The 26,262-nt window shown below is 50.2% G+C and overlaps 1 protein-coding gene across 8 annotated transcripts in view; it reads left to right on the plus strand.

Moving 5' to 3' along the window:
* LOC140409134 (interleukin-11 receptor subunit alpha-like) overlaps window positions 1–26,262 on the plus strand; it is a 174,872-nt gene that overhangs the window by 25,816 nt on the left and 122,794 nt on the right. For 5 of the 8 annotated variants that reach the window (XM_072497294.1, XM_072497292.1, XM_072497291.1 and 2 more), the window contains exons 2-3: window positions 472–565; window positions 8,469–8,529. In XM_072497294.1, coding sequence (XP_072353395.1) covers window positions 472–565; window positions 8,469–8,529 — 155 coding nt within the window. Of the gene's footprint in view, window positions 1–469; window positions 566–8,468; window positions 8,530–24,827; window positions 24,946–26,262 lie in introns of those variants that run through there. The other 3 variants (XM_072497297.1, XM_072497299.1, XM_072497298.1) reach the window with 3 other exon arrangements.

The raw sequence follows: 26,262 nt of genomic DNA on the forward strand, positions 1-26,262 counted from the left end.
GATGTGGTCATTTTAACCACTATTCTCTTGATGGAATTGCTTCCTGTATTGTTTAGTATTAAGGTGCATCATTTCTAAAGGTATAAATAAGAAAGAAAATCCTACTCTTGAGGAGACTAATGTAGTGTAGTTCAAAAATATCTGGGAAATTAGTCATTCAATACTTTTTCCATATCTCTCTGTTTGACAACTAAAGCCTTAACATGCTCTTGCCTGATATAGTTTTACGAGCACTGGTGTTCCTCTATTATTTTATGATAAAAGAGAAAAGGTCAATACTTTAGCAGCTAGATGCCAGGATATTCTGTGGTGTGGTGATTTCCTGTACACATGTAATTTCAGACGGTCAGATTATTTTTTTCCAAAGTCCCTTTTAAACTGGGCAGGTATTAGCTGTATCTGTGAGTTGAATGAATTCTGTTGTGTTTTTCGATAATCCATTTCACTTCAATTATTTTGTTCCCATTTCAGATGATGGGTTTTACCTCCCGCCTATGCCTTGTAATCATTACAGCCGCAATTTATGTTTTGATTCCAGCTGGAGCAGAAACTTTCAGAGGGAAAGGTAAGGATGCTGGATTTTGGAAGCACTGAAATTTGCTTTTGAACAACTGAAAATATCAAGCAACTCAAGTCCTGTGTCTTTGAGGCTGGGGTGTCGCACTATGGAATAATAGTTTAGATATTCAGTCTACCATTCCATTAATAACTTTTATTACAGCTGTATTGTTGTGGGAAGAGGGTGAGACTAAAAAGGTGAAAACCTTATCGTAGACATTTGCAAATGACCTCCGAAGGGGCCGAGGGAATGTGGAAAGAATGCACTTACTTGAAAAGACGCATCTTAAAAAAGAATGTATACAATTCCAAAAATATGATCTTGGATTGTCCCAACCCCAACTGTTCAGGCTTTTAATCTTTAATTGGAATGGGGTAAGAGTTTTGGCCAACTGAACTTAGTTAATTTTATTGCATTTCTCCATCACTTTAAAATTAATTCCCGTGAAATCTGATGCATCTCCACACACTGTTTAAAAAGTGATTGGACTTCCGGATGCGGCGATGACCAGCTGAGTCGCACGTTTCGGCAGCTCCCGGTGAAACGGACTTTTGGGCTCTTGATAGGAGCCCCAACGGCAAGTTTGACGGCTAAAAACACTGTGCGGTAAACCAGAAGGGAATCCCCCCTGGATACGGATGAAAAAAGGAGGAGAAAGTGGCCGGATTGCAGTGGATCCTTTAGAACAGCGGCAAGGAAGGCAAGCAAAAACCAAGATGGCGTCGGAAGGTGGCAGTTTAACATGGGGCCCTGAACAACAAGAGTTCTTGAAATGCTGTGTGGAAGAGATCAAAAAGGAAATGAAGAAAGAGCTGTTGGCCCTGATACTACAGGCGATTGAAGGGCTAAAGGAGGAACAAAAGACCCAGGAGCAGGAGCTTCGGGTCGTGAAGGCAAAGGCAGCCGAGAATGAGGATGACATACAGGGCCTGGTGGTGAAGACGGAGACGCATGAGGCACATCAGAAACGATGTGTGGAAAGGTTGGAGGCACTGGAGAACAACGCCAGGAGGAACAACCTGAGGATTCTTGGTCTTCCTGAAGGTGTGGAGGGAGCGGACGTCGGGGCATATGTGAGCACGATGCTGCACTCGTTAATGGGAGCGGAGGCCCCGGCGCGTCCGTTGGAGGTGGAGGGAGCATACCGAGTGATGGCGCGAGGGCCGAGAGCAGGAGAAATTCCCAGAGCCATAGTGGTGAGATTCCTCCGTTTTAAGGATAGAGAAATGGTCCTTAGATGGGCAAAGAAAACTCGGAGCAGTAAATGGGAGAACGCGGTGATCCGCGTTTATCAAGACTGGAGTGCGGAGGTGGCGAGAAGGAGGGCGAGCTTTAATCGGGCCAAGGCGGTGCTTCATAAAAAGAAAAAATTTGGAATGCTGCAACCGGCAAGACTGTGGCTCACATATTGAGGGAGGCACCACTACTTTGAGACGGCGGATGAAGCGTGGACTTTTATTGTGGAAGAAAAACTGGAATGAGCGGGTTATTAAAAAGAACGTTTGAACAAAGTGGTGGGGCGAATGTGGGGGGCAAAGAGGGGGGTTGAAAAGGGGGGAAAGAGGAGTTTTATGTACTTTGGGGGCGGGGCCAAGGGAGAAGCGCGGGCTTGGTTCCCGCGCTATGATAATCATGGCGGGAATAGAGAAGCAGGAAGGAGGGGGCGTCGCACGGTGCGAGCCGAGGTCACGGGGGGAAGCCGAGGTCGGCCAGAGTTTGCTGACTTCTGGGAGCAACATGGGGGGAGTAATTACGCTAGCGGGGGATCTAGCGGGGGGGGTGGGAGGGGGGAATTACTGGGTTGCTGCTGCTGGGGAGAGGGGGGAGCTGGTATGGGAGAGGATGGCCGGGGGGGGCACCGCCTGGGGGAGATACAGCTGCGTGGGAACCGGGTGAGGAGCTGGAAAAAGGTGATGGCTAATCGACAAGGGGGGGAGGTAGGAAGCCCCCCAACCCGGCTGATCACGTGGAACGTGAGAGGGCTGAACGGGCCGATAAAGAGGGCACGGGTACTCGCACACCTTAAGAAACTTAAGGCAGATGTGGTTATGTTACAGGAAACGCACCTGAAACTGATAGACCAGGTTAGGCTACGCAAAGGATGGGTGGGGCAGGTGTTCCATTCGGGGCTAGATGCGAAAAACAGGGGGGTGGCTATATTAGTGGGGAAGCGGGTAATGTTCGAGGCAAAGACTATAGTGGCGGATAACGGGGGCAGATACGTGATGGTGAGTGGCAAACTACAGGGGGAGACGGTGGTTTTGGTAAACGTATATGCCCCGAACTGGGATGATGCCAATTTTATGAGGCGTATGCTAGGACGCATTCCGGACCTAGAGATGGGAAAGCTGATAATGGGGGGAGATTTTAATACGGTGTTGGAACCAGGGCTGGATAGGTCGAAGTCCAGGACTGGAAGGAGGCCGGCAGCAGTCAAGGTACTTAAAGATTTTATGGAGCAGATGGGAGGTGTAGACCCGTGGAGATTTAGCAGACCTAGGAGTAAGGAGTTCTCGTTTTTCTCCTATGTCTATAAAGTCTACTCGCGAATAGACTTTTTTGTGCTGAGAAGGGCATTGATCCCGAAGGTGAGGGGAACGGAGTATACGGCTATAGCCATTTCGGATCACGCTCCACACTGGGTAGACTTGGAGATAGGGGAGGAAACAGGAGGGCGCCCACCCTGGAGAATGGACATGGGACTAATGGCAGATGAGGGGGTGTGTCTAAGGGTGAGGGGGTGCATTGAAAAGTACTTGGAACTCAATGATAATGGGGAGGTCCAGGTGGGAGTGGTCTGGGAGGCGTTGAAGGCGGTGGTTAGAGGGGAGCTGATATCAATAAGGGCACATAAAGGGAAGCAGGAGAGTAAGGAACGGGAGCGGTTGCTGCAAGAACTTTTGAGGGTGGACAGACAATATGCGGAAGCACCGGAGGAGGGACTGTACAGGGAAAGGCAAAGGCTACATGTAGAATTTGACTTGCTGACTACGGGCACTGCAGAGGCACAATGGAGGAAGGCACAGGGTGTACAGTACGAATATGGGGAGAAGGCGAGCAGGTTGCTGGCACACCAATTGAGGAAAAGGGGAGCAGCGAGGGAAATAGGGGGAGTGAGGGATGAGGAAGGAGAGATGGAGCGGGGAGCGGAGAGAGTGAATGGAGTGTTCAAGACATTTTATAAAAAATTATATGAAGCTCAACCCCCGGATGGGAGGGAGAGAATGATGGGCTTCTTGGATCGGCTGGAATTTCCCAAGGTGGAAGAGCAGGAAAGGGTGGGACTGGGAGCACAGATCGAGGTAGAAGAAGTGGTGAAAGGAATTAGGAGCATGCAGGCGGGAAAGGCCCCGGGACCGGATGGATTCCTAGTCGAATTCTATAGAAAATATGTGGACTTGCTCGCCCCGGTACTGACGAGGACCTTTTAATGAGGCAAAGGAAAGGGGACAACTGCCCCCGACTATGTCTGAAGCAACGATATCGCTTCTCTTAAAGAAGGAAAAGGACCCGCATTATTTCCCTCCTAAATGTAGATGCCAAGATCCTGGCCAAGGTAATGGCAATGAGAATAGAGGAATGTGTCCCGGGGGTGGTCCACGAGGACCAAACTGGGTTTGTGAAGGGGAGACAGCTGAACACGAATATACGGAGGTTGTTAGGGGTAATGATGATGGCCCCACCAGAGGGGGAAACGGAGATAGTAGTGGCGATGGATGCCGAGAAAGCATTTGATAGAGTGGAGTGGGATTATTTGTGGGAGGTGTTGAGGAGATTTGGTTTTGGAGAGGGGTATGTTAGATGGGTGCAGCTGTTGTATAGGGCCCCAATGGCGAGCGTGGTCACGAATGGACGGGGATCTGCATATTTTCGGCTCCATAGAGGGACAAGGCAGGGATGCCCTCTGTCCCCAGTATTGTTTGCACTGGCGATTGAGCCCCTGGCGATAGCGTTGAGGGGTTCCAAGAAGTGGAGGGGAGTACTTAGAGGAGGAGAAGAACACCGGGTATCTTTGTATGCGGACGATTTGCTACTATACGTGGCAGACCCGGCGGAGGGGATGCCAGAAATAATGCGGATACTTGGGGAGTTTGGGGATTTTTCAGGGTATAAATTGAACATGGGGAAAAGTGAGTTGTTTGTGGTGCATCAAGGGGAGCAGAGTAGAGAAATAGAGGACCTACCGTTGAGGAAGGTAACAAGGGACTTTCGTTACCTGGGGATCCAGATAGCCAAGAATTGGGGCACATTGCATAGGTTAAATTTAACGCGGTTGGTGGAACAAATGGAGGAGGATTTCAAGAGATGGGATATGGTATCCCTGTCACTGGCAGGGAGGGTGCAGGCGGTTAAGATGGTGGTCCTCCCGAGATTCCTCTTTGTGTTTCAGTGCCTCCCGGTGGTGATCACGAAGGCTTTTTTTAAAAGGATTGAAAAGAGCATCATGGGTTTTGTGTGGGCCGGGAAGACCCCGAGAGTGAGGAAGGGATTCTTACAGCGTAGCAGGGATAGGGGGGGGCTGGCACTACCGAGCCTAAGTGAGTATTATTGGGCCGCTAATATTTCAATGGTGAGTAAGTGGATGGGAGAGGAGGAGGGAGCGGCGTGGAAGAGATTAGAGAGGGCATCCTGTAGGGGGACTAGCCTACAGGCTATGGTGACAGCCCCATTGCCGTTCTCACCGAGGAACTACACCACAAGCCCGGTGGTGGTGGCTACACTGAAGATTTGGGGACAGTGGAGACGGCATAGGGGAAAGACTGGAGCCTTGGGGGGGTCCCCGATAAGAAACAACCATAGGTTTGCCCCGGGGGGAATGGATGGGGGATATGGAATAACGCAACTGAAAGATCTGTTTGTGGATGGGAAGTTCGCGAGTCTGGGAGCGCTGACCGAGAAATATGGGTTGCCCCAAGGGAATGCATTCAGGTATATGCAACTGAGGGCTTTTGCGAGGCAACAGGTGAGGGAATTCCCGCAGCTCCCGACACAAGAGGTGCAGGACAGAGTGATCTCAAAGACATGGGTGGGGGATGGTAAGGTGTCAGATATATATAGGGAAATGAGGGACGAAGGGGAGACTATGGTCGATGAACTAAAGGGAAATGGGAAGAGCTGGGGGAGGAGATCGAGGAGGGGCTGTGGGCAGATGCCCTAAGCAGGGTAAACTCGTCGTCCTCGTGTGCCAGGCTAAGCCTGATTCAGTTTAAGGTATTACACAGGGCGCATATGACTGGAGCACGGCTCAGTAAATTTTTTGGGGTGGAGGATAGGTGTGCGAGGTGCTCGAGAAGCCCAGCGAATCATGCCCATATGTTTTGGTCATGCCCGGCACTACAGGGGTTTTGGATGGGGGTGACAAAGGTGCTTTCAAAAGTAGTAGGGGTCCGGGTCGAACCAAGCTGGGGGTTGGCTATATTTGGGGTTGCACAAGAGCCGGGAGTGCAGGAGGCGAGAGAGGCCGATGTTTTGGCCTTTGCGTCCCTAGTAGCCCGGCGCAGGATATTGCTAATGTGGAAAGAAGCCAAGCCCCCGGGGGTGGAGACCTGGATAAATGACATGGCGGGGTTTATAAAGCTAGAGCGGATTAAGTTCGTCCTAAGGGGGTCGGCTCAAGGGTTCACCAGGCGGTGGCAACCGTTCGTCGAATACCTCGCAGAAAGATAGACGGAATGGAAAAAAGAAGGCAGCAGCAGCAGCCCAGGATCGGCGGGGGGGGGGGGGGGGGGGGGAGGAGGAACCAGAAGGACTCTCAGGGTTGTTAATATATACTGTATAATATGTATAGGTCGTTGCTACAGATAATTATATATTGGACTGTTAAATTATATTTTTGGAGAGTGTTACTTGTGACAAGGCAGTTGCCAATTAGGGCTAGTTTTCATTTTTTTTATTTATTATTTATTCATTTTTTGTTTATAAAATAGGTCATTGTTATTTGTGTTGTTATAATATTGTGTAAAGGATGCACAATGTACTGTGTTGGTTGACCAAAAATTTTCAATAAAATATTTATTTAAAAAAAAGTGAAAGTATTATATAAATATTGGCTTTTTTTATAAAAGAAGGGCTAGTTGGCTTTAGAGTTCTATTGATCTTAATTATTCTGAAAGGGAGCATGAGAATAAGTGAGGTAAATAGTCTGTTCATTAGGACATTATCTGTGACATAATATTCAGTTATTTTCATGGCAGTGTGATGCAAACCTTTTAAAAATCTTCATTAAAAAATGAGTTTCTGTTTATATCAAATGTTCATAGCTTGGCTTTTGGTCTGTTCAATGTAATGTCCTGATATGCTCTGGTAAAGGTACTGATAACATTTATTCAGTGTGTGATCATAAGCAAAGATTTGTCAAATTTCCTGCAATAATGTTTTGAGCAGAATGCAAGATGGGAAAACAAATGTCAAAGCATAAAATATGTTGCTGCTATGATTAATGTTGCTTTAAAAGCTTTTTGTGTTTAATAATCTTTATTAATGTCACAAGTAGGCTTACATTAACACTGCAATGAAGGTACTGTGAATGTAACCTTAAGATACAAAACATAACTTGTGTTTATGTAGTGTCTTGGACATAAGAAGACCAAGATGCTTCACGGTCATTATCGAACAAGCTAAATAAGGAAAGGACAGTCAATGGGGTAAATTTTAAAGAAGGAAAGCAAGGGTGGACAGGTGGAGAGATGTGGGAGGGATCTCAAGACCCCAGGGTCCTGAAAGGTGAAGGCACAGCATTCAGTAGTTGAGCAGTTAAATTTGTGGATTCGCAAGAAGCCGGAATTGCAGAAGCTCAGATATTACAGTGGTTTGTGAGGTTTGAGGACATTACAGGTATGGGGAGGAGTGAGGCTTTGAAAAGATTTGAAAACCAGGATGAGAATTTTAAAATTAAGGTGTTGCTTAATCAGGACCGAGTATTGAACAGCGAACATGTGGCGGCACAGTGGAACAGTGATTAGCACTGTAACCTCACAACGCCAGGGACCCTGGTTCAATTCTCGCCTTGTTTATGTGGAGTTTGCATGTTCTCCCCGTGTCCATGTGGATTTCCTCTGGGTGGTCCGGTTTCTTCCCACAGTCCAAAGATGTGCAGGTTAGGTGGATTGGCCATGCTAAATTGCCCCTTAGTATCCAGGTATATGTACGTTAGGTTACAGGGATAGGGTGGGGTGGGCGGAGGAGTGGACCTAGGTAGAGTGCTCTTTCGGAGGGTCGGTGCAGACTCAATGGGCTGAATTACCACCTTTTGCATAGTAGGGGATTCAATGATTGAATAGGCAAATAGAATTTGGTTTGTATTAATGCATCGGCAACAGATTTTTGGATGACCTCCCGGTTACTTGGAAGGGCTAGTTTAGCTCAGTGGGCTAGATAGCTGGTTTGTGATGCAGAACAAGGCCAGCAGCGCGTGTTCAATTTCCGTACCAGCTTACCCGAACAGGTGCCGGAATGTGGCGACAAGGGGCTTTTCACAGTAACTTCGTACTTGTGACAATAAAAGGTTATTATTATGAGAAACACTGCCATCCATAAACTCCGGACCCTACTTAACCCCACCGAACCCGCACGTCTTTGGACTGTGGGCGGAAACCGGAGCACCCGTAGGAAACCCACGCAGACACAGGGAGAATGTGCAACCTACACACAGCCACCCAGGGCTGGAATTAAACCTGGGTCTCTGGTGCTGCGAGGCAGCAGTGCCAACCAGTATGTTTAAGAGTAGTTTTCAGAGCTGAAAGCAGGATCCCATAGTACTCTGATGAATGGTTAAAGCATATCCAGTCAAGTCTGCACCCCTTAAAGAATGAATATGCCATAGCCAATGCAGTTTTGATGCTAGTGCTACAGAACGGGGGCTAGGAGATAAATCTCTGAAGTCATTATAATATATTTTGTTCTGTCCTAGATGTTCTATATGGAAGAATAGGAACAGATATTACTTTGACGTGCAAAGCAGCTAATGACAGGTATTCTCTGTTAAGTTCTGGTTAATCATGAATTCATGTGTAATGTGCCTTTCTTGCTTTTTGTGCTTTTATACTGTTATCCCAGCTCTTTCCTGTGTGGTACTGTGCAGTAACTGACTTGACCTAGCAAGTGATGTTGACCGATCTTGATGCTTTGGCTCAGACCAGAAAATCTCTGCACGTCTTCTGTCCATACAGAATCATTCATATTTAGAAACAAACTGATGGCATGTGAAAAATGGGCACTGAGCATGAATTGAGAAGGCTGATAAACACCTTGATAAAAGAATTAGGGTTTGAGGAGATTTTTAAAGGAAGAATCAGCGAACATGGGTCTGAATTTTAGGCTGGCTGGAGCAGGTGATGGTAGAGTGGGTGCTTCAATTTGAGCTGGGGGGCCCTCCCCTCTGGGAACCTGGAGCTCTTGGACCCCCTCCCCTGGCCTACCCCTTATCCCCTGACATTGCAAGCGCTGACCTCCCAGGATATTCCCTACTCTCCGACTTCCCTTTCCAATGGTCCCGGGACTCAGTTCCAGGTGGACCACTGCAGTACCGCCTCTGGCCACTGCAGCGCTGTGCCTGGCTGGGTTGGAGAGCTGTCAGCCAATCCGATTGGCTGGCAGCTCTCACAGGTGCAACTTCCTTCTAATGGCAGTCAGAAGTCCCACCAACTGCAAATCAACGGTCAAGTGAGTGTGAAATGGCAGTGGGTTTTCAAGAGTGGCAGGAGCGTGTTAAGTGTCAACTCTCGGGATGGTAACCTCCGATCGTACGCCATCCTAAAATCCTACCCATAGAAGCAGAAAATTATTGCACAGAAAAAGGCTATTCAGTCCTATGCCAGCAGAAAAATATCTATTTGCCAAGTCTCACTTTCCAGCTCTAGGTCTGCAGCCTGTAGCTTTTGTAGTGTGATGCACTATCAATTACTACGAGACGAGAGTAGAGAATAATCGAGGCTTTACTAAGCAGAGATGTGTGACCTCCTGCAGCTGCTAACAGAACGGAAGCAGCTCGGGTGTGCACACACATTTATACTCCGCCTACTGGGTGGAGCCAACAGGCCGGGATTTACCCCCGTACCTTTAGTACAGGAGCCTTACCGTATTACCTCTAATAATCATCATTACAACTACTATACAATCAGTGGTGACTACCACATTCACAACCCTGTTTAAAAAAAAAAAAAAAGAGTCCAGCGGGGGTGGTGAAAGAATTTACAGTTTGGTTGAAAAATTTACAGTTCAGGCGACATTTTCAAGTTCAGCCGGTTGGGTGCCTTGATCCTCCGCTGTGATCGACTCGGTCCTGGTGGTGATGCGGGCGCTGCCTTGGTCGCCTATGACTCCGGGAGCGTGTTGTCCTCTTCTTCATCCCCGGGTGGAACCAGTGGGAGGACAGATCGTTCTGGGGCGGGGGCTGCAGTGAGGTGCGCTGGGGGGAGGGTGAGTGGCACCGGGGCAATCGGAGGGGGCTGGTTTCGGGTGGTGTGCCATGAGTGGGGATCCTGCTGGTGCCAGGTCCCGGAGGGAGACTGTGTCCTGGCGCCCGTCGGCGCACGACACGTAGGCGAACTGCGGGTTCGCGTGCAGTAGTTGTACCCTTTCGACCAAAGGTTTCGCCTTGTGGACCCGCATGTGTTTGCGGAGGAGGGCGGATCCAGGAGCTGCCAGCCATGTTGGGAGCAAAACCCTGGAAGTAGACTTCCTGGGGAAGGCAAGGAGACGGTTCATGGGGGGTTTCGTTAGTTGCAGTGCAGAGTAGTGATCGGATGGAGTGGAGCATGTCGGGGAGGACCTCCTGCCAGCGGGAGACTGGGAGATATTTAGACCGCAGGGCCAGCAGGACGGCCCTCCAGACTGTCCCATTCTCCCTCTCCACCTGTCCGCTTCCCCGGGGGTTGTAGCTGGATGTCCTGTTCGAGGCAGTACCCTTGCTGAGCAGGAACTGACGCAGCTCATCGCTCATAAAGGAGGATCCCTGGTCGCTGTGGACGTAAGCAGGGAAACCGCACAGGGCACTGTTGAGTGCTTTAATGACCGTGGCAGACGTCATACAGGGGCATGAGATGGCGAAGGGGAATCGGGAGTATTCATCGACCACGTTCAGGAAGTACACGCTATGGTCGGTGGAGGGGAGGGGCCCTTTGAAGTCCATGCTGAGGCGTTCAAAGGGGCTGGAGGCCTTCACCAGGTGCACTCGGTCTGGCCGGTAGAAATGCGGTTTGCACTCCGCGCAGACCTGGCAGTCTCTGGTGACAGCCCTGACCTCCGCAATGGAGTAGGGCAGATTGCGGGCCTTTATGAAGTGAAAGAACCGGGTGACCCCCGGGTGACAGAGACCATCGCGTAGGGCCCGGAGTCGGTCCACTTGTGCGCTGGCCACATGTACCTCGGGATAGGGCATCGGGGGGCTCGTTGAGCTTCCCGGGGCGATACAAAATCTCGTAATTGTAGGTGGAGAGCTCGATCCTCCACCTTAAGATTTTATCATTTTTGATCTTGCCCCGCTGCGTAATGTTAAACATGAAGGCAACCGACCTTTGGTCAGTGAGGAGAGCGAATCTCCTGCCGGCCAGGTAATGCCTCCAATGGCGCACAGCTTCCACGATGCTTGGGCCTCTTTTTCGACAGAGTGAGTGCCAAATTTCGGAGGCGTGGAGGGTGCGGGAAAGGAATGCCACGGGTCTGCCTGCCTGTTTGAGAGTGGCGGCCAGAGCGACGTCCGATGCATCGCTCTCGACCTGAAAAGGGAGGGACTCGTCGACTGCGTGTATCGTGGCCTTGGCGATGTCTGCTTTGATGCGGTTGAAGGCCTGGCGGGCCTCAGCCGTCAGAGGGAAAACTGGAGTGGATGAGTGGGCGGGCCTTGTCCGCATAGTTAGGGACCCACTGGACATAATAGGAGAAAAACCCCAGGCATCATTTCAGGGCCTTGGTGCAGTGGGTGATGGGGGGGTTACATGAGGGGGCGCATGCGGTCGGGGTCGGGCCCTAGAACTCCGTTTTCCACAACATAGCCAAGGATGGCTAAGCGGTTGGTGCGGAACACTCACTTCTCCTTATTGTACGTGAGGTTAAGGAGTTTGGCGGTGTGGAGAAATTTGTGAAGGTTAGCGTCGTGGTCCTGCTGATCGTGGCTGCAGATGGTGACGTTATCTAGGTACGGGAAGGTGGCCCGCAGTCCGTACCGGTCAACCATTCGGTCCATCTAACGTTGAAAGACCAAGACATCGTTAGTGACACCGAAAGGAACCCTAAGAAAATGGTAAAAGCGGCCATCTGCTTCGAACGCAGTGTACTGGCGGTCCGCCTTGCGGATGGGGAGCTGGTGGTAGGTAGATTTCAGGTCCACTGTAGAAAAGACCCGGTACTGAGCAATCTGATTGACCATATCAGATATGCGTGGAAGCGGGTACGCGTCGAGCTGCGTGTACCGATTGATGGTCTGACTGTAGTCCATGACGATCCTGTGTTTCTCCCCAGTCTTAACTACTACCACTTGGGCTCTCCAGGGGCTATGGCTGGCCTCAATGATGCCTTCCCACAGTAGCCGCTGAACCTCCGACCCGATGAAGGTCCTGTCCTGGGCACTGTACCGTCTGCTCCTGGTGGCGACGGGTTTGCAATCCGGGGTGAGGTTTGCAAACAGGGAAGGTGGGTCGACCTTAAGTGTCGTGAGGCTGCATAAGGTGAGGGTGGTAGGGGTCCGCCGAATTTTAGAGTTATGCTTTGGAGGTTGCACTGGATGTCCAGGCAGAGTAACAGGGCAGCGCAGAGGTTGGGGAGGATGTAGAGTCGGAAGTGTCATGATATTCAGATAAACATCATGGTGCGTAAACACATACACACTGATGGACAGATCAACGGACCAATCAATACACACGCAACATCACAGCCAATCACAAGCAAGAGCAGACACACTATAAAACGGGGAACATGACACTTCGATTTATTCCAGAAGGAGACAGCTCAGGGCACAGAGCTCACAGCAAGCCACTCAGACATTCACCATGTGCTGAATGGCTCTCCAAGATAGTGTTAGGGCTGGGTCCACAGGTTAGAGGGTAATGAATGAACCACAATAACCAGTTTACAAATGTTAATATTGTTAGTAATAAAACTGAGTTGCACCTTCCGCAACCGTGTTGGTTCGTCTGTGTAGCAGAGCACCCAACACGACAGGAAGTTGCTGAACTCTACGCCTTGGACGGTGTGGGTGGCGATGCAGTACCCCCGAATTTCCACGGAATGGGATCTGGAGGCCAGGGGGATTCTCTGGGTAACGGATGTGTACCGCGAGGGAGCAGCACCTTACTGTAGAGGGGTGGATGAAACTTTCCGTGCTCCCGGAGTCAAGAAGGCAGGAAGTCTTGTGCCCATCGACTTTCACCATCGTCGTCGCGGTTATGACGCCGGGACTGGTCGAGCGTGATGGAGGCGAGCTGCGGCTGGTGCTGGTAGGCCCTGGGCTGGTCGTCGTTGGTGGCAGGCGATGAACGGCCAGATGAAGTTCCCGACGGGCAGGGGTCCAGGGGTGCTGTCCAAAATGGCGCCGAAGATGGCGGCGCACATGGCAGGCGGCGTTAAAGATGGCGGTGCCCATGGGCCGCACACGGTCTGCTGGGAGGAAGATGGCAGCGCCCACGGACCGCACGTGGTATGTGAAGGCGGAAATGGCGGCGCCCACAGATTGCACATGGGGTGGGTGTAGGAACGCTGGGCCTAGAAACTGCAGCGACCGATCGGGCCTGGCACACCGCAGCAAAATGTCCTTTCTTTCTGCAGGCCTTGCAGGTTGCACTCCGCGCTGGGCAGCGCTGCCGGGGGTGTTTGGTCTGCCCGCAGAAGTAGCATTTGGGCCCCCCGGAGCTGGCTGGCTTCTGCGCGGTGCAGGCTTAGGGTGGGCTGAGGGCGGTAGTTGGTGGGGCCCACGATGTCCATGAGGGTGCCGTGCGGTCGGGGGCATACGACTGTACGGGAGGCTACTGTTAGCGAGTTCGCGAGCTGCCTGGTTGCCGCGAGGTTGAGCGTACTCCCTTCTAATAGGCGCTGGCGGATGTACGCCGACCCCATGCCCATAACAAAAGCGTCCCTGATTAAAAGTTCCGTATGTTCGACTGCCGAAACTGCCTGGCAGTCACAGTTCCTCGCCAGGATGTACAGGGCACGCTAGAAATTGTCTAATGACTCACCGGGGAGTTGCTGTCTCGTGGTCAGGAGGCGCCTGGCGTTGAGTTTATTGATCGGCCGAATATAATGTCCTTTCAGAAGCTCCATTGCTTCAGTGTAAGTGGGCGCATCCCGGATAAGGGGAAAAATATCGGAGCTCACCTGTGAGTACAGGACCTGGAGCTTCTGTGCGTCCGAGGGTTGTTCAGTCGATGATCTGACGTAGCTTTCGATGCAAGCTAGCCAGTGGCGTTGGCTGCTTGAGGGTGCAGCTGTAGGCGATCAGGCTTGATACGAAGTTCCATCGCTGTAATATCTCTGCTTGATAAATTGATGCACTATCAATTACTATGAGACGAGAGTAGAGAATAATCAAGGCGTTATTAAACAGATGTGTGGCCTTCTGCAGCTGCTACCAGAATGGAAGCAGCTCGGGTGTGCACACACATTTATACTCCGCCTACTGGGCGGAGCCAGCAAGCAGGGATTTACCCCCGTACCTATAGTACAGGAGCCTTACCGTATTACCTCTAATAATCATCATTACAACTACTATACAATCAGTGGTGACTACCACATAGTGTAAGTGCGTTCAGCATCATAAGGGTTAAAGAGGGACTGGTGAACAGTATTGCCCACAGTCTGATATAGAGAGACACAAGACAGTGGATAGATGACAGAGTGGCGCAGAGAGTGTCTGTGAGAAGTAGGTGTGATGACCGCACGTAGATAGCGTGATAACTTGGGAGATATGTATACAGTTATGGGTTACCAGTAAACAATTTATGTTCAATCATACAAGCTTCCAGACCTCTTAGTGAGACATCAAACAAATATATAACTGGTTTCAGCACCTCAAATGCATATTCAAGTACGATTGAAATGCAAAGATCTTTTCTGCCTCTGTCACTCAGGCAGTGAGACCAAGGGGTCGAGCACACTTTGGGTGAAAACATTTATCCTCAACTCTCCCTTGATCTTTCTTCCAATTACATTAAATCCAAGAGTAGAGGTATTAACCCCGCTGCTAAAGGAAATTGTCCTTCCTATCCACGCTGTCTGAGATATACATCTTTGCCCCCGACGATGTCCCGGGCACTGATCTCCTTGATCCTGAAGCGGGACAAGGATCCCCTGCAGTGTGGGTCTTACAGGCCGATTTCGCTGCTAAACGTAGATGCCAAGGTGCTGGCGAAGGTCTTAGCCACGAGGATTGAGGATTGTGTGCCGCAGATCATCCACGAAGACCAGACGGGGTTCGTGAAGGAGAGGCAGTTGAACGCGAATGTGCGGAGGCTGCTGAACATTAGCATAATGCCGGTGAGGGAGGGGGAGGCGGAGATAGTGGTGGCGATGGACGCTGAGAAAGCCTTCGATAGGGTAGAGTAGGGGTACCTGTGGGAGGTGCTGAAGAGGTTTGGGGAAGGGTTTGTCAGGTGGATCAGGCTGTTATATGAGGTCTCGATGGCGAGTGTGGCCACGAACAGGAGGAGGTCTGAGTATTTTCGGTTGCACCGAGGGACGAGGCAGTGGTGTCCCCTGTCCCCCCTGTTCTTCACACTGGCGATTGAACCCCTGGCAATGGCACTGAGGGAGTTGAGGAACTGGAGGGGGTTGGTGCGGGGTGGGGAGGAGCATAGAGTGTCGCTCTATGTGGACGACTTGCTGCTATATGTGGCGGACCCGGTGGGGGGGAATGCCGGAGGTAATGAGGATCCTCCGGGAATTTGGGGATTTCTCGGGGTATAGGCTCAACATGGGGAAGAGCGAGCTGTTCGTGGTTCACCCAGGGGACCAGGAGAGGGGGATTGGCGAGCTCCCACTAAAAAAGGTGGAGAGGAGCTTCAGGTATTTGGGGATCCATCTGGCCAAGAGCTGGGGGACTCTGCATAGGCTTAATTTCACAAGGCTGGTGGAGCAAATGGAGGAGGAGTTCAAGAGGTGGGACGCGTTTAGCACCTCTCCTATCTCCTCGGACTCCAAGCACAACTTCCCACTACTGTCCTTGATTGGCCCTTCTTTTACCCTAGTCATTCTTTTATTCCTGACATATCTATAGAATATGGGGCTATTTTCTTGCTGTTCATATATTTGCAAAGCATCTTTGGTTATTTTTTATTTTACTCGCTAATATTTTTTCTTGCCATCTCTTTGCTTTCTTATTTTTTTTAATTTCACTCTTGCCCTTTCAAGTCTCTTCAAAACTTTCTGTTGTAATTAGCTTTCACTTTCTGAACTGTACTTCTCTTTTGTTTGCCTTATCCCACCATGTGTGCCCCTGCACATCCAGAGGGCTCAACGTTTGGTAACCCTACCCATTTACTTAGTAGGAGCAATTTCTGATTGGAACCGTCTCTGATTTCCTCAAATGACTATTTCCCACTCATTTGTCTTCAAGTAGCTGTTTTCAATTCACTTTTTCAAAATTACATCTCCGCTCAGTAGAATTGGCCTTTCCCTAACTGGGACCTTTATTCCTGGTTGTTTTTTGTCTTTTTCCCTAAACCTAACTGAATTATGATTACTAAAATATTTGCCCTTTAGTTCCCTCAAATTAAGTGCAGATCTGCTCCATTTGTTTGTTGGACTTATCATGTGCTGGTTAAACAGGTTCTCCTGAGTGCATTTAAGAATGCTGTTGGAAAGGGAATGCTAGAGGTTGGATTCTCCGATAATGGGGCTAAGTGTAGAGTTTTACAAGAGTGTCAATGGGCCCCCCAAGCCCACCGATTCAATAGCCCGCAAGGGGCCAGCACGGGCACGCGGGAAGTGCCTGAGGGAGCGTCCACCGATACGCGGCGCGCTGCGGTGCCTTAAAGCCAGATCCGCCTCAAACACTTCCGTTGCATGGAAGATGGCCGCCCGCCATGCAGCGCTGAGATTTCGGGAGGGAGAACTGGACACCCTGCTCGACGCTGTGGAGCAGAGGAGGGGGGTCCTGTACCCCGCACCCTGAAACAGGGTAGCAGCTGCCGCCATCCGGCATTCGTGGGTAGAGATGGGCGATGCCGTCAGCGCCGTCGGGACGGCTGTCAGGACAGGCGAGCAGTGCCGCAAGAAGATGCACGACTTACTCAGGGCAGCCAGGGTGAGCACCTTTCACTATGACCGTGGCACCAACCCCTCTAGCCGACACGTGCACCCCCCCCCCCCCCAAAAGTGGGACAGTTCCACCCCTGCCGTGACCCACATGGCTGCACCCACCCATGGCAGCCGCAGTTACCTTGTGCTCTTGGCACCAATGCCATCACGGACCCAACATCTGGGCAGCATGCGTCGGACCGTCTAATACTGTTGATGTTTGCCCCCCCAAGTGTGCCCCCCCCCCCCAAGGATAAGAACGCCCATAACCACAAGGAGCGGGAGAAGACTGGGGTGGGGGGGGAGCCCCTGAACTGCGTACCCTCGCTGTGTCCAAGCAAAGGGCACTTGACCTCGCTGGCGGACCCGAAGATCAGGAGGTTGCCGATGCCGAGGTCGGAGGCATGCCCTCAAATGGGACGCGCCTCTACCTAGCCGTGGCCCCTCACAACACATTTGTGCCAAACCCCACCCACCCCTTACCCCCGCCCATCTGTCTAACCATACATGCTGTCTTGTGTCTTACAGGACCAGCCAGCGATGATCCGGGCTCATCCGGCAACCCCGGCCAGTGCCAGGGCCGCAAGCACCGACAGGGAGGCCAAGCACCTCAACAGCCCTGCGCCCAACACAGCTACACGGGACGGAAACAGTGGGCACAGAAACAGAGGGGACAAACACCCAATACACAACCACACAGGGGATGGCAATACAGCACACACCGACACAAGGGATGCCGGACATCGGGTCCGATTAGGACATTACGTTAGACTCTCTGGCACTGCTATCGCCCACATCCTCCACCATCGCAGAGACTATCACCTCGGTTGGGATCATTAGTGAGGAGGCTTCTGGGACACTCACTGGTGCGTACCACACAGCCGCTCCGGTTCAGCAGGTTGAGGTAGGAGCAGGCGAGGGGCTGGACGGTCGGAGGGCAGCCCAGCCCCAGCAACCAGCTGCCACCCAGACGGGTCCCGGTTTCCTGGAATCTCTACTCCCACCCATAGATGCGATGCAGTCAGCAACCCAGGGACCAGAGAAGGTGATGACGGCTGGCTAGCAGCACCTGCAGACGCAAGTGGAGTAGTCCAATTATAAGCAGGAGCAGGGAGTGGTGCCGGTCATGCGTGCCACCCAGGCCGAAACCGCACGGGTAGCGTCCACGGTGGAGGAAATGGGGGCGACGGTGTTGGACATGGGTCACGTTATGCAAGGCGTGGGGCTTTCTGTGCGGGTGGGGACCGTGGCCCAGGGCATGGCTGCCCACTCACAGGCAGCCATGTGCCAGAGCCATGTGCAGATTGCAGCGCGCTCCTTACTGTGGCCCAGTCTCAGCAGGCCATGGCCCAGTCCCAGCAGGCTATGGCTGAAAGCATCCACACCATTGCCCAGTTGCTGGCCAGCATCGTACAGACCCAGAGGGAGATGGCGCAGTCCCAGAGGGAGGTGGCACAGTCCCAGTGGGAGGTGTCACGTTCCCAGTCAGGGATGGCCCACTCCTTGGGCCCCATAGCCGATAACGTCCAGACCTCTGTCGATGCCACGGCGGGACTCCAGGACTGACAGCGCCAAATGTCGGGAGTGCCGCTCCTCCTTCTCCTCCTCTTCCTCCCCCCATGTCCCGCCTCTTCCCCCCTCCTCCTCATCTGGTAGATCCTCCTCTACCTCCAGCACATCGCCCCTCTGCTGGGCTATATTGTGTAGGACGCAGCAGATCACAACAATGCGGCCGACCCTCCTTGAGTCGTACTGGAGTGCCTCTCCAAAACGGTCCAGGCACCTGAAGCGCATCTTCAGGACCCCAAAGCACCTCTTGACAACACCCCTGGACGCACATTGGGTCTCATTGTGGTGGGTCTGCACGTCGATCTGTGGCCTCCGTATAGGCATCATCAACCAATACCGCAACCGGTAATCCCAGTCGCCCAGCAACCAGCCCCGCAGCTGGTGGGGGGTGTCCCTCGAACATGTCGGGAATCACATTGTGCCATCACGAAGCAGTCATGCACACTGCCCGGGTACCGGGCGCAGACGTGCAGTATCTTCATCTGGTGGTCACAGACCACCTGCACATTCATGGAGTAGTAGCCCATCCTGTTCATGAACACTGGCCTGTTATCCGCGGGTGGCCGCAGGGCAACGTGCACCCCATTGTTGACCCCTGGCCCATGGGTATCCTGCCGACGGCAGCGAACCCCGCTGCCTAGGCAACCTGGTGGGCGCAGTCCACAGGGAACTGGATGTATCAATACGCAATGGCACACAGGGTGTCAGTCACGGCACGGATACACCTGTGCACCGATGCCTGTGAGATGCCGTACAGGTCCACACTCGGCGACTGGAACGACCCCGTCGCAAAGAGGTTTAGGGTGACCGTAACTTGATGGCCACCAGGAGGGGGTGTCCTCCCTCAGTCCCACACGGTGTCAGGTGTTCCATCATGTGGCATATGTGGGCAACGGTTTCCTGGCTCATCCTCAGTCTCCTCCTGTATGCCCTGTACGTGAGGTCCTGGAATGGCATGCGGCGCCGGTGTACACGGGGCCTCATCACGCGCCTCCGTGACACCACCTCCTCCTCCTCCTCATCGTCATACTGCGGCTCCCTATCTTCTGGTTCCTCCTCCTCCTCCTCCTCGGCCTGTCAGGCAGGCGGACCTGCAACCTGAGCGGCTGGCACATGCCCCTCTGTGGCCTGCTCCTCTGCTGCAGGATCGTTAGGGGCGCCGCATTGTTAGGGGTCCGGAGAAACAGTCATCGGGCCAACTTCAGCAATTCTCTGGGCCGTGCGGCGCACGCCGCGATCCCGCGGTTTTTTTTGGGTGCGGAGCATCGGGAAATGACGTTGGAGCGGCGACGTGGGCCGTTTTGGCGTAAACGCCTATTCTTCGGCCGAGCGCGGGCTTGGAGAATCCAGCCCCAGGTTTTTGACCTGGCAACAGTAAAGGACCAGCAGTATAGTTTTATATTCTGGATGATGTGTGGCTTGGAGGAGAACGTACAAGCGATGTTATTCCCATATGTCTGATGCCCTTGACTTTCTAGGTGGTAGAAGTCTGGTTTGGATGATACTCTAGAAGGAGCCATGGTGATTTTTTTACAGTGCAACCTGCAGATGATAGACACTAGTATTGCCGCAATGTGCCCATGTTGGATAGAGTGAATGTTTAATCTGGTGTATTGGGTGCTGATCAAGTGGGCTGCTTTGTTCTGGGTAGTGTTGAGCTTCCTGAGTCTTGGTAGGGCAGCAGTCATCCAGGCAAGTGGAGAGTAGTCCATCACACGTCTTCCTTGTGCCTTATAGATGATAGTCAAGCTTAGGGAGGCAATAGGTAGGTTACTTCCTGAAGAATATGAAGCCTCTGACATCCTCTTGTAGTATTTTTATGGCATGTTTACTTCAGTTTCTATACAATGGTAATCACAAAGATGTTGATGGAGGGGGAAATCAACGAGAGTAGTGCCATGGAATGTAAAGTGAAGATGATTATATTCCCTCTTGTTGGAGATGGTCATAGTGGCACGTGTGGAGCAAAGTTTTTTGGCGCACATGTGGATGTCACCCCAGAATACTCAGCAGTTAGATAAGGAACAGGAAGGAGCCAACGATAAATTGTTGGAAGGGGCCTCCCAACAGTGGTGGTGAGTGGGTTGGAAGAGAAGTTGTGCTATGGCTATGTTCATGTAGATAGGTGTGGAACCGTGTGAGGAAGGTTGCATGGAAGACCGACATTGGAGAAGTTAGTTGTGATCTGTCACATCAAGCAGTAAGTTGAGGACAAGGAGTACAACAGCATAATAGTCATGTCCACAGGCAGGGGTGACACAATTTGTAACCTAGGTTAGGGCCATTATGCTGCTGTGAGACAGGCAGAAGGCACAAAGGAAAGATTCAAATAGGGAGTTAAAGGCAAGTAAGGATTTTGTTGGAAAATGATGTTTTCAATAATTTTGGAGAAGGGGCTGTAATTGAGGACAGAAGGATTGATTTATGTTTTTATGAGAGAGATGGCAACGGGAATGAAGTGAAAGATAGAAGTGAGCAGTTAATATTTTAACCACATTCTAAGGCTGATCTATTTTTCTTGAGATTTCTGCTGTGTAAATGTTTGCTTTTTAAAGGTAGTCATAGTAATGCAAGACTCAGCAAAGTGCTGGCACCGAAGCCTCTTTGAATATGTTTTCCCTGCAACAAGTTGAAATGTGAAGTGGTGGGAGAGGGAATTTTACATCAATTTTGCGTTTCTTGCCACTTTGTTACTCTTGTGGTTGAGACAAATGGTTTACAAACTCAGCAGGTTTATAGAACACAATTTCTATGGGAGGGTGCAATCAATTAGGATGACACTATAAATGTGGTCACTGTAATGCAGTAATTGGGCAGTTCAAATGCAGATTGCAGTAGAATCTGTGGTAGAAAAGAAGGAGGAAAAACAGAATCAGCAAACTTTTCTAGAAGCTATTCACAAAAGATTCTTTATTTGCACACCAGCTGACTCTCAAATTAATACTTTGTAACTGGAAAGTTACACAGCTATCTGTTAAGTGCAACGTTCACGTTTATTTTGGGGTATGTCTGAAAGGTAAGAAAATTTATCTTTTCAATCAGATTTGCATTTTAAAACTGCTAACATGATATTGCACAAGTGATCACATTTCAAATGATTTCCACCAACTAAATATAGGGAAATTCAAAACTATTGTCTTCAGTCCTTGCCACATACTCCATTCACTTGCCACCGCCTGATTCCTACTCCCAGTCATTTGTGTCAGCCTGAATCGAAATCTGCACAGCCTTCTGTCTGGATTTGCAAGCCTGGCACTGGGTAATTCTGGGGGTTGGTAACCATGGAAACCTGCTCACTGAGTCAGCGTGCTGGTTTCTCGATACAAGGCTGGTATGATGCATTTTCATTTGAGGCGAGGTGGTGGGGGTAGAATAGGGAACCGGCTTGATGTGTTAAACTTCTTTAAGGTCCTTATACAAAACTTGTTGGCAGATCACTGCAGAGGCAGAATACAATCTTCAACTTGCCATTGGGTGGGCAGGAGGTGGGATTGAGGCACCGTCCACTGTCAGCAACACATCAGTAGTCGGAGGCGTTGTCGGTGTAAGGGCCATTCACTGCTGTTGGGTCAGAAGCAAATGGTAGCCACCAGCCTGAAAGAATGTGAAATGCCCATGATGGTGCCAGCATCAGATTGCAGAGAAGCATTGGAGAGAGTGTAGTAGTGCTGACCAAGACAAGGGCAGAGAAGTTCTGGTCCAATACTGACAGATCTGTAAGAGTAGTCAAAGAGAAAGGGCAGGCTGGCACTTCCAAGTATAGACTCTGCTTATAGCCACCCTCCCTTATCAGTCCTTCCCTGACTTAGGGTTCACTTACCAAATGGCAAATGAGAAGGATGACTCCCATTACTAAAGGAATTGTAAAATTGGCCTCAGTTTTTGAGACATGCACATTCTTCCAAAGGTACAATCTCTCACCTTGCCAGCCCTCGCTTATCATTCTCCAGTTTATCAGCAGCATCAAATGAAAGAACACCATTCTACCATACTTCAAAATAGGTACAATCCTTTATTCTCCCACCATCACCAGATCGAAGAGCAGGAGTAGGTCATTCGGCCTCCCAAACGTGCTCTGCCACAATGGCTGATCTGATTGTGACCTCAACTCCTTTCCTATCTGTCCCTGGGTCCTTTGACTTCCTTGTTGAACAACAACCTATCAAACTCAACCTTGAATAAATTACTCTGCTTCCACTGTACTCTGGGGTAAAGCATTCCAAAGATTAACAGCCTTCAGGGAAGAAATTCCTCAGCATGAATTTTGCACCCATTGGGCGTACGCACTCGGCAGGCCCAGAAGGCGTCAGGAAACATGCATCTGGCTGTGATTGGCTTTGGACACTATTCCATACTGCCAATTAACGGGCAGCCAGCTTAAAGCATGTGCTGGGAAAGACTCAGTGCTGCTGGGGAGGGCAGGCCCTGAGAAATGGGAGGATGCGAGCTGACACTTCTAATGGGCGCCCACAAGAAGACAGCTGCTGTGGAGTGTTTTCAGAGCGACAGACGTATGCAAAATAAATCCTGAAGGAAAATTACTGCAAACATGTGTCTAGACAGCACATTCAAACATAAACCTCAATCGCTAGACACTTTCAGCCCTGACAGTTCATTTCGCCCTGGATTGAGGTTACAGCTAAAATGTAATGGCTGCCTGGCCAATTGGCCCACCTGCCACCGGTAAAATGAGATGAACCATGTAAAATTGCTTTCAGCTGGCCCCTTAATGGGCTAAATTGCCTGTTCGATTGTTGGTGGGCACACTTCTAAAAGTAAACAACCAATGAAATAATGTCTTGCTCATCCTGGGTCCTTGAGGATGTGAATGTTCGCCTTGTGCTACTGATAAACGGCCTTATGCAGTGTAAGGTTCACCAGGGTATAAGCATGTGATTTTACTCCCAAGTCAGAAGTTACTAAATCTATTCCCAAACAATAAGGTCATAAGTGTGGATGTTTGCTGATGATTGCACAATGTTCAACGCCATTTACGACTGCTCAGATACTGAAGCTGTCCATGCAGAGGAAGACTTGTGATGAAATACACAGCGTTGCAGCTGTAGTGGACTGTAGTGGTTCAAGAAGGCAACTCACTAGCTTTAAGGGTCCTCCTGCTGATTCCCTTTATTTATTTTGTGCTGTTATCATTTTTGATCCGTGGATGCTTAATGGACATTAATCTTTAAGTCAAACAGCAAAGAAATGGAGGAAATCAAGAAGTTGCAGCATAGTATATGGTGCTGCTAGCTTCAGACAACCAGTCCCAGACTTCTCGCCACCCGAGAAGTGTGATGGGACTCTGTCCTATTGATTGGCCGGTGGCCAATAAATTAGGCAAAAGGCTGTATTCTGCCCGGTACGAGGTGGTGATTGGGTCCTACTCAAATGGAATGATTTTCAGAGACCCAAGGCACTAAGTTTGAATCCTGGACACTCAGGGGAAAGGGCCTGCTCTTCTCTCTACCCCCTTGTTACCTCCAGAAATGCTGTGAGTTGCTGCATTTCTGAAACTGCAGAGATCTGAATTAATTTACAGCAAAACCATTCCAGGCTGCAAACAGACCTGGATTTGAAAGCTTACTTTGAAGGAGCATCTGCTTAAAGACAACCATCTGAAACAAAGATTCTTTTCCTTTTACTTATTATGTTCACCCCTCTCATCCCCTCTGTGTTTGTCTGTCGTGTGTGTGTGTGTGTGTTTGTGTGTTCATGCAGGATGGGGGAGAAAGTTAAAGTGAGGGATTAGGAATGAGCTGATAGTTTTTGCTGCATATTTCGTTATAGTTCTGATGATAAATAAAAAGGAATGGTATTTAAATTTAGAAACCAGGTGACTAATTATTGGGCAGCCAAGGGCCGAAGACTTAGGATTTTTTTTCTCTCAGAATTATTGGTTAATTCAATTGTGTTGTGACTCCAGGTCAAATGGAGATGGAATTAACCACGTAGTAGTCCAGGGTATTGTAACACCCACCACCTTCTCGAGGGCAATAAATGCTGGCCTAGCCAAGGTTGTCCACACCCCATGAATGGATTAAAAAAACAATTTATTCAAGGCCGAGGCTGAAAGAATTTGAATCGAATTGGGTGTGGGGAGGGGGAGAGGGGAGAGAACAAACGGGAAAGTGGAGTTTATGCCACAATCGGATCCATGATCTTATCGAATAGCAAAGCTGGCTTGAGGAGCCGATTTGCAGACCCCCCGAATGTTTATATTGAGCGGCATCACTATTAAAACCAATCTTTCCTTGTTAGATGCAAATTTGAATCCTGTCTGTGCTTGCTGGCAGGATAAAGATTCCATTACCTTGCTATCTGTAAGGTACCCTACATGAAAGCACGGACTTATAAATAGTAGGGTGCAAAATCATGGACTTATAAAGAGCAGGGGGCACTTAACTAATTGACCCAAATTTATTTCAGTTTTTCAGTAAAACTGAATGTGGAGAATATATGTGTTTTGATTTTTCAGCAGGTAATAAAGTGCGCGACCTGAGACTTATTTTGAGATTGAAGGCATGTGGGCCGGGATTCTCCCCTCTGTGGAGTCCCCACGCCGGCTGGAAAACCGGCGTCAACGGTCCCCCAAGGTGAGGAATTCTCACCTGTCTAGGGGCTAGGTGGACGCCGGAGGGGTTGTCGCCACTCTAACAGGCGCCGAAGGGACGGTGCAAGTTCGCACATGCGTGGAACTGCCGGCGTGATCTTGCGCATGCGCGGAACCGCCGGTGTGATTATGCGCATGCGCAGACCGGCCGGCATAGTTTGGCGCATGCCAAAGTTCTCTTCTCCGCGCCGGCCATGGCGGAGCCCTACAGGGGCCCAGCGCGAAGGAAGAAGTGCCCCCACGGAACAAGTCCGCCCGCAGATAGGTGGGCTCCGATCGCGGGCCAGGCCACCGTGGGGGCCCCTCCCGGGGTCTGATCCCCCCCCCCCCCCCCTCGTGCAATCCCAAGGACCGCCCACGCCGACTTACCTGCCAGGTCCCGTCGTGTGGGACCATACATAATCCATGCTGGCGGGACTGGTCAGAAATGGACAGCCACTCAGCCCATCGGGGCCCGGAGAATATGGCAGCCGGCGTCGGGGCAGCAGGGCGGCATTCGTGCCCCCCCTGTGGGGATTCTCCGACCCAGCGGAAAAACTGATGCAGACACTGGGAGAAAGTGCAAAAGTGCTGTAAAGCAGCAGTGCTAACCACTGTGCCACCCTAACGCCCACGCTGTGATGCAATAAGGGATGGAAATATTTCAATTATTTTAGTGCATTACAGAGAAATAATAAACATTTTTAACACTAAGAAAGGTTTGCAAGAGTAAACTACGTTTATTTCCAATAGTTTTTAAATTAGTACCATGTGGATATGTACACTGGATTTTTGTTAGAATGAGGGGCAACTAGAAAAGTTGTTATTTCCTACATTGGATTATTAATATAACCACTGCAGGCCTCTGCAGTGATTTATAATAAATAGCTAATAAGGCTGGAGCTAACATCAATTTCTCTCTTCAGAGGTAAGTATTTGAAAATGAATATAGAAGGATGTACTAAAACTGAATTGAAAGTGGATATCCTCAGTAGATTAACTGTCTTAGACAAGGTGGAGCAAATAACACAAGTTGCTATGATTCCAATGATCTAAGAACAATAGGATACGAGGATAATATAATCTTGGAATATTGTACAAATTTAAATGACTGTATTCAATACTTGACACTTTGTTGTTACACTGGAAGAACTCTATAAATACCTTACTTTAATGGTGAATAGAGGACTAAGGGGATGTTGAGTGCTGTAAATCTGTTTTATATTCAGGACATGCCAATGGGCCAGCACTCCCCTCTGGAGGTAGATCCTTTAGGGCCGGGATTCATGTTAAACAGCTTGACAATCTGGAGTTGCTTATA

The sequence above is a fragment of the Scyliorhinus torazame genome, chromosome 3, assembly GCF_047496885.1.
Source record: "Scyliorhinus torazame isolate Kashiwa2021f chromosome 3, sScyTor2.1, whole genome shotgun sequence".
NCBI lineage: Eukaryota > Metazoa > Chordata > Chondrichthyes > Carcharhiniformes > Scyliorhinidae > Scyliorhinus > Scyliorhinus torazame.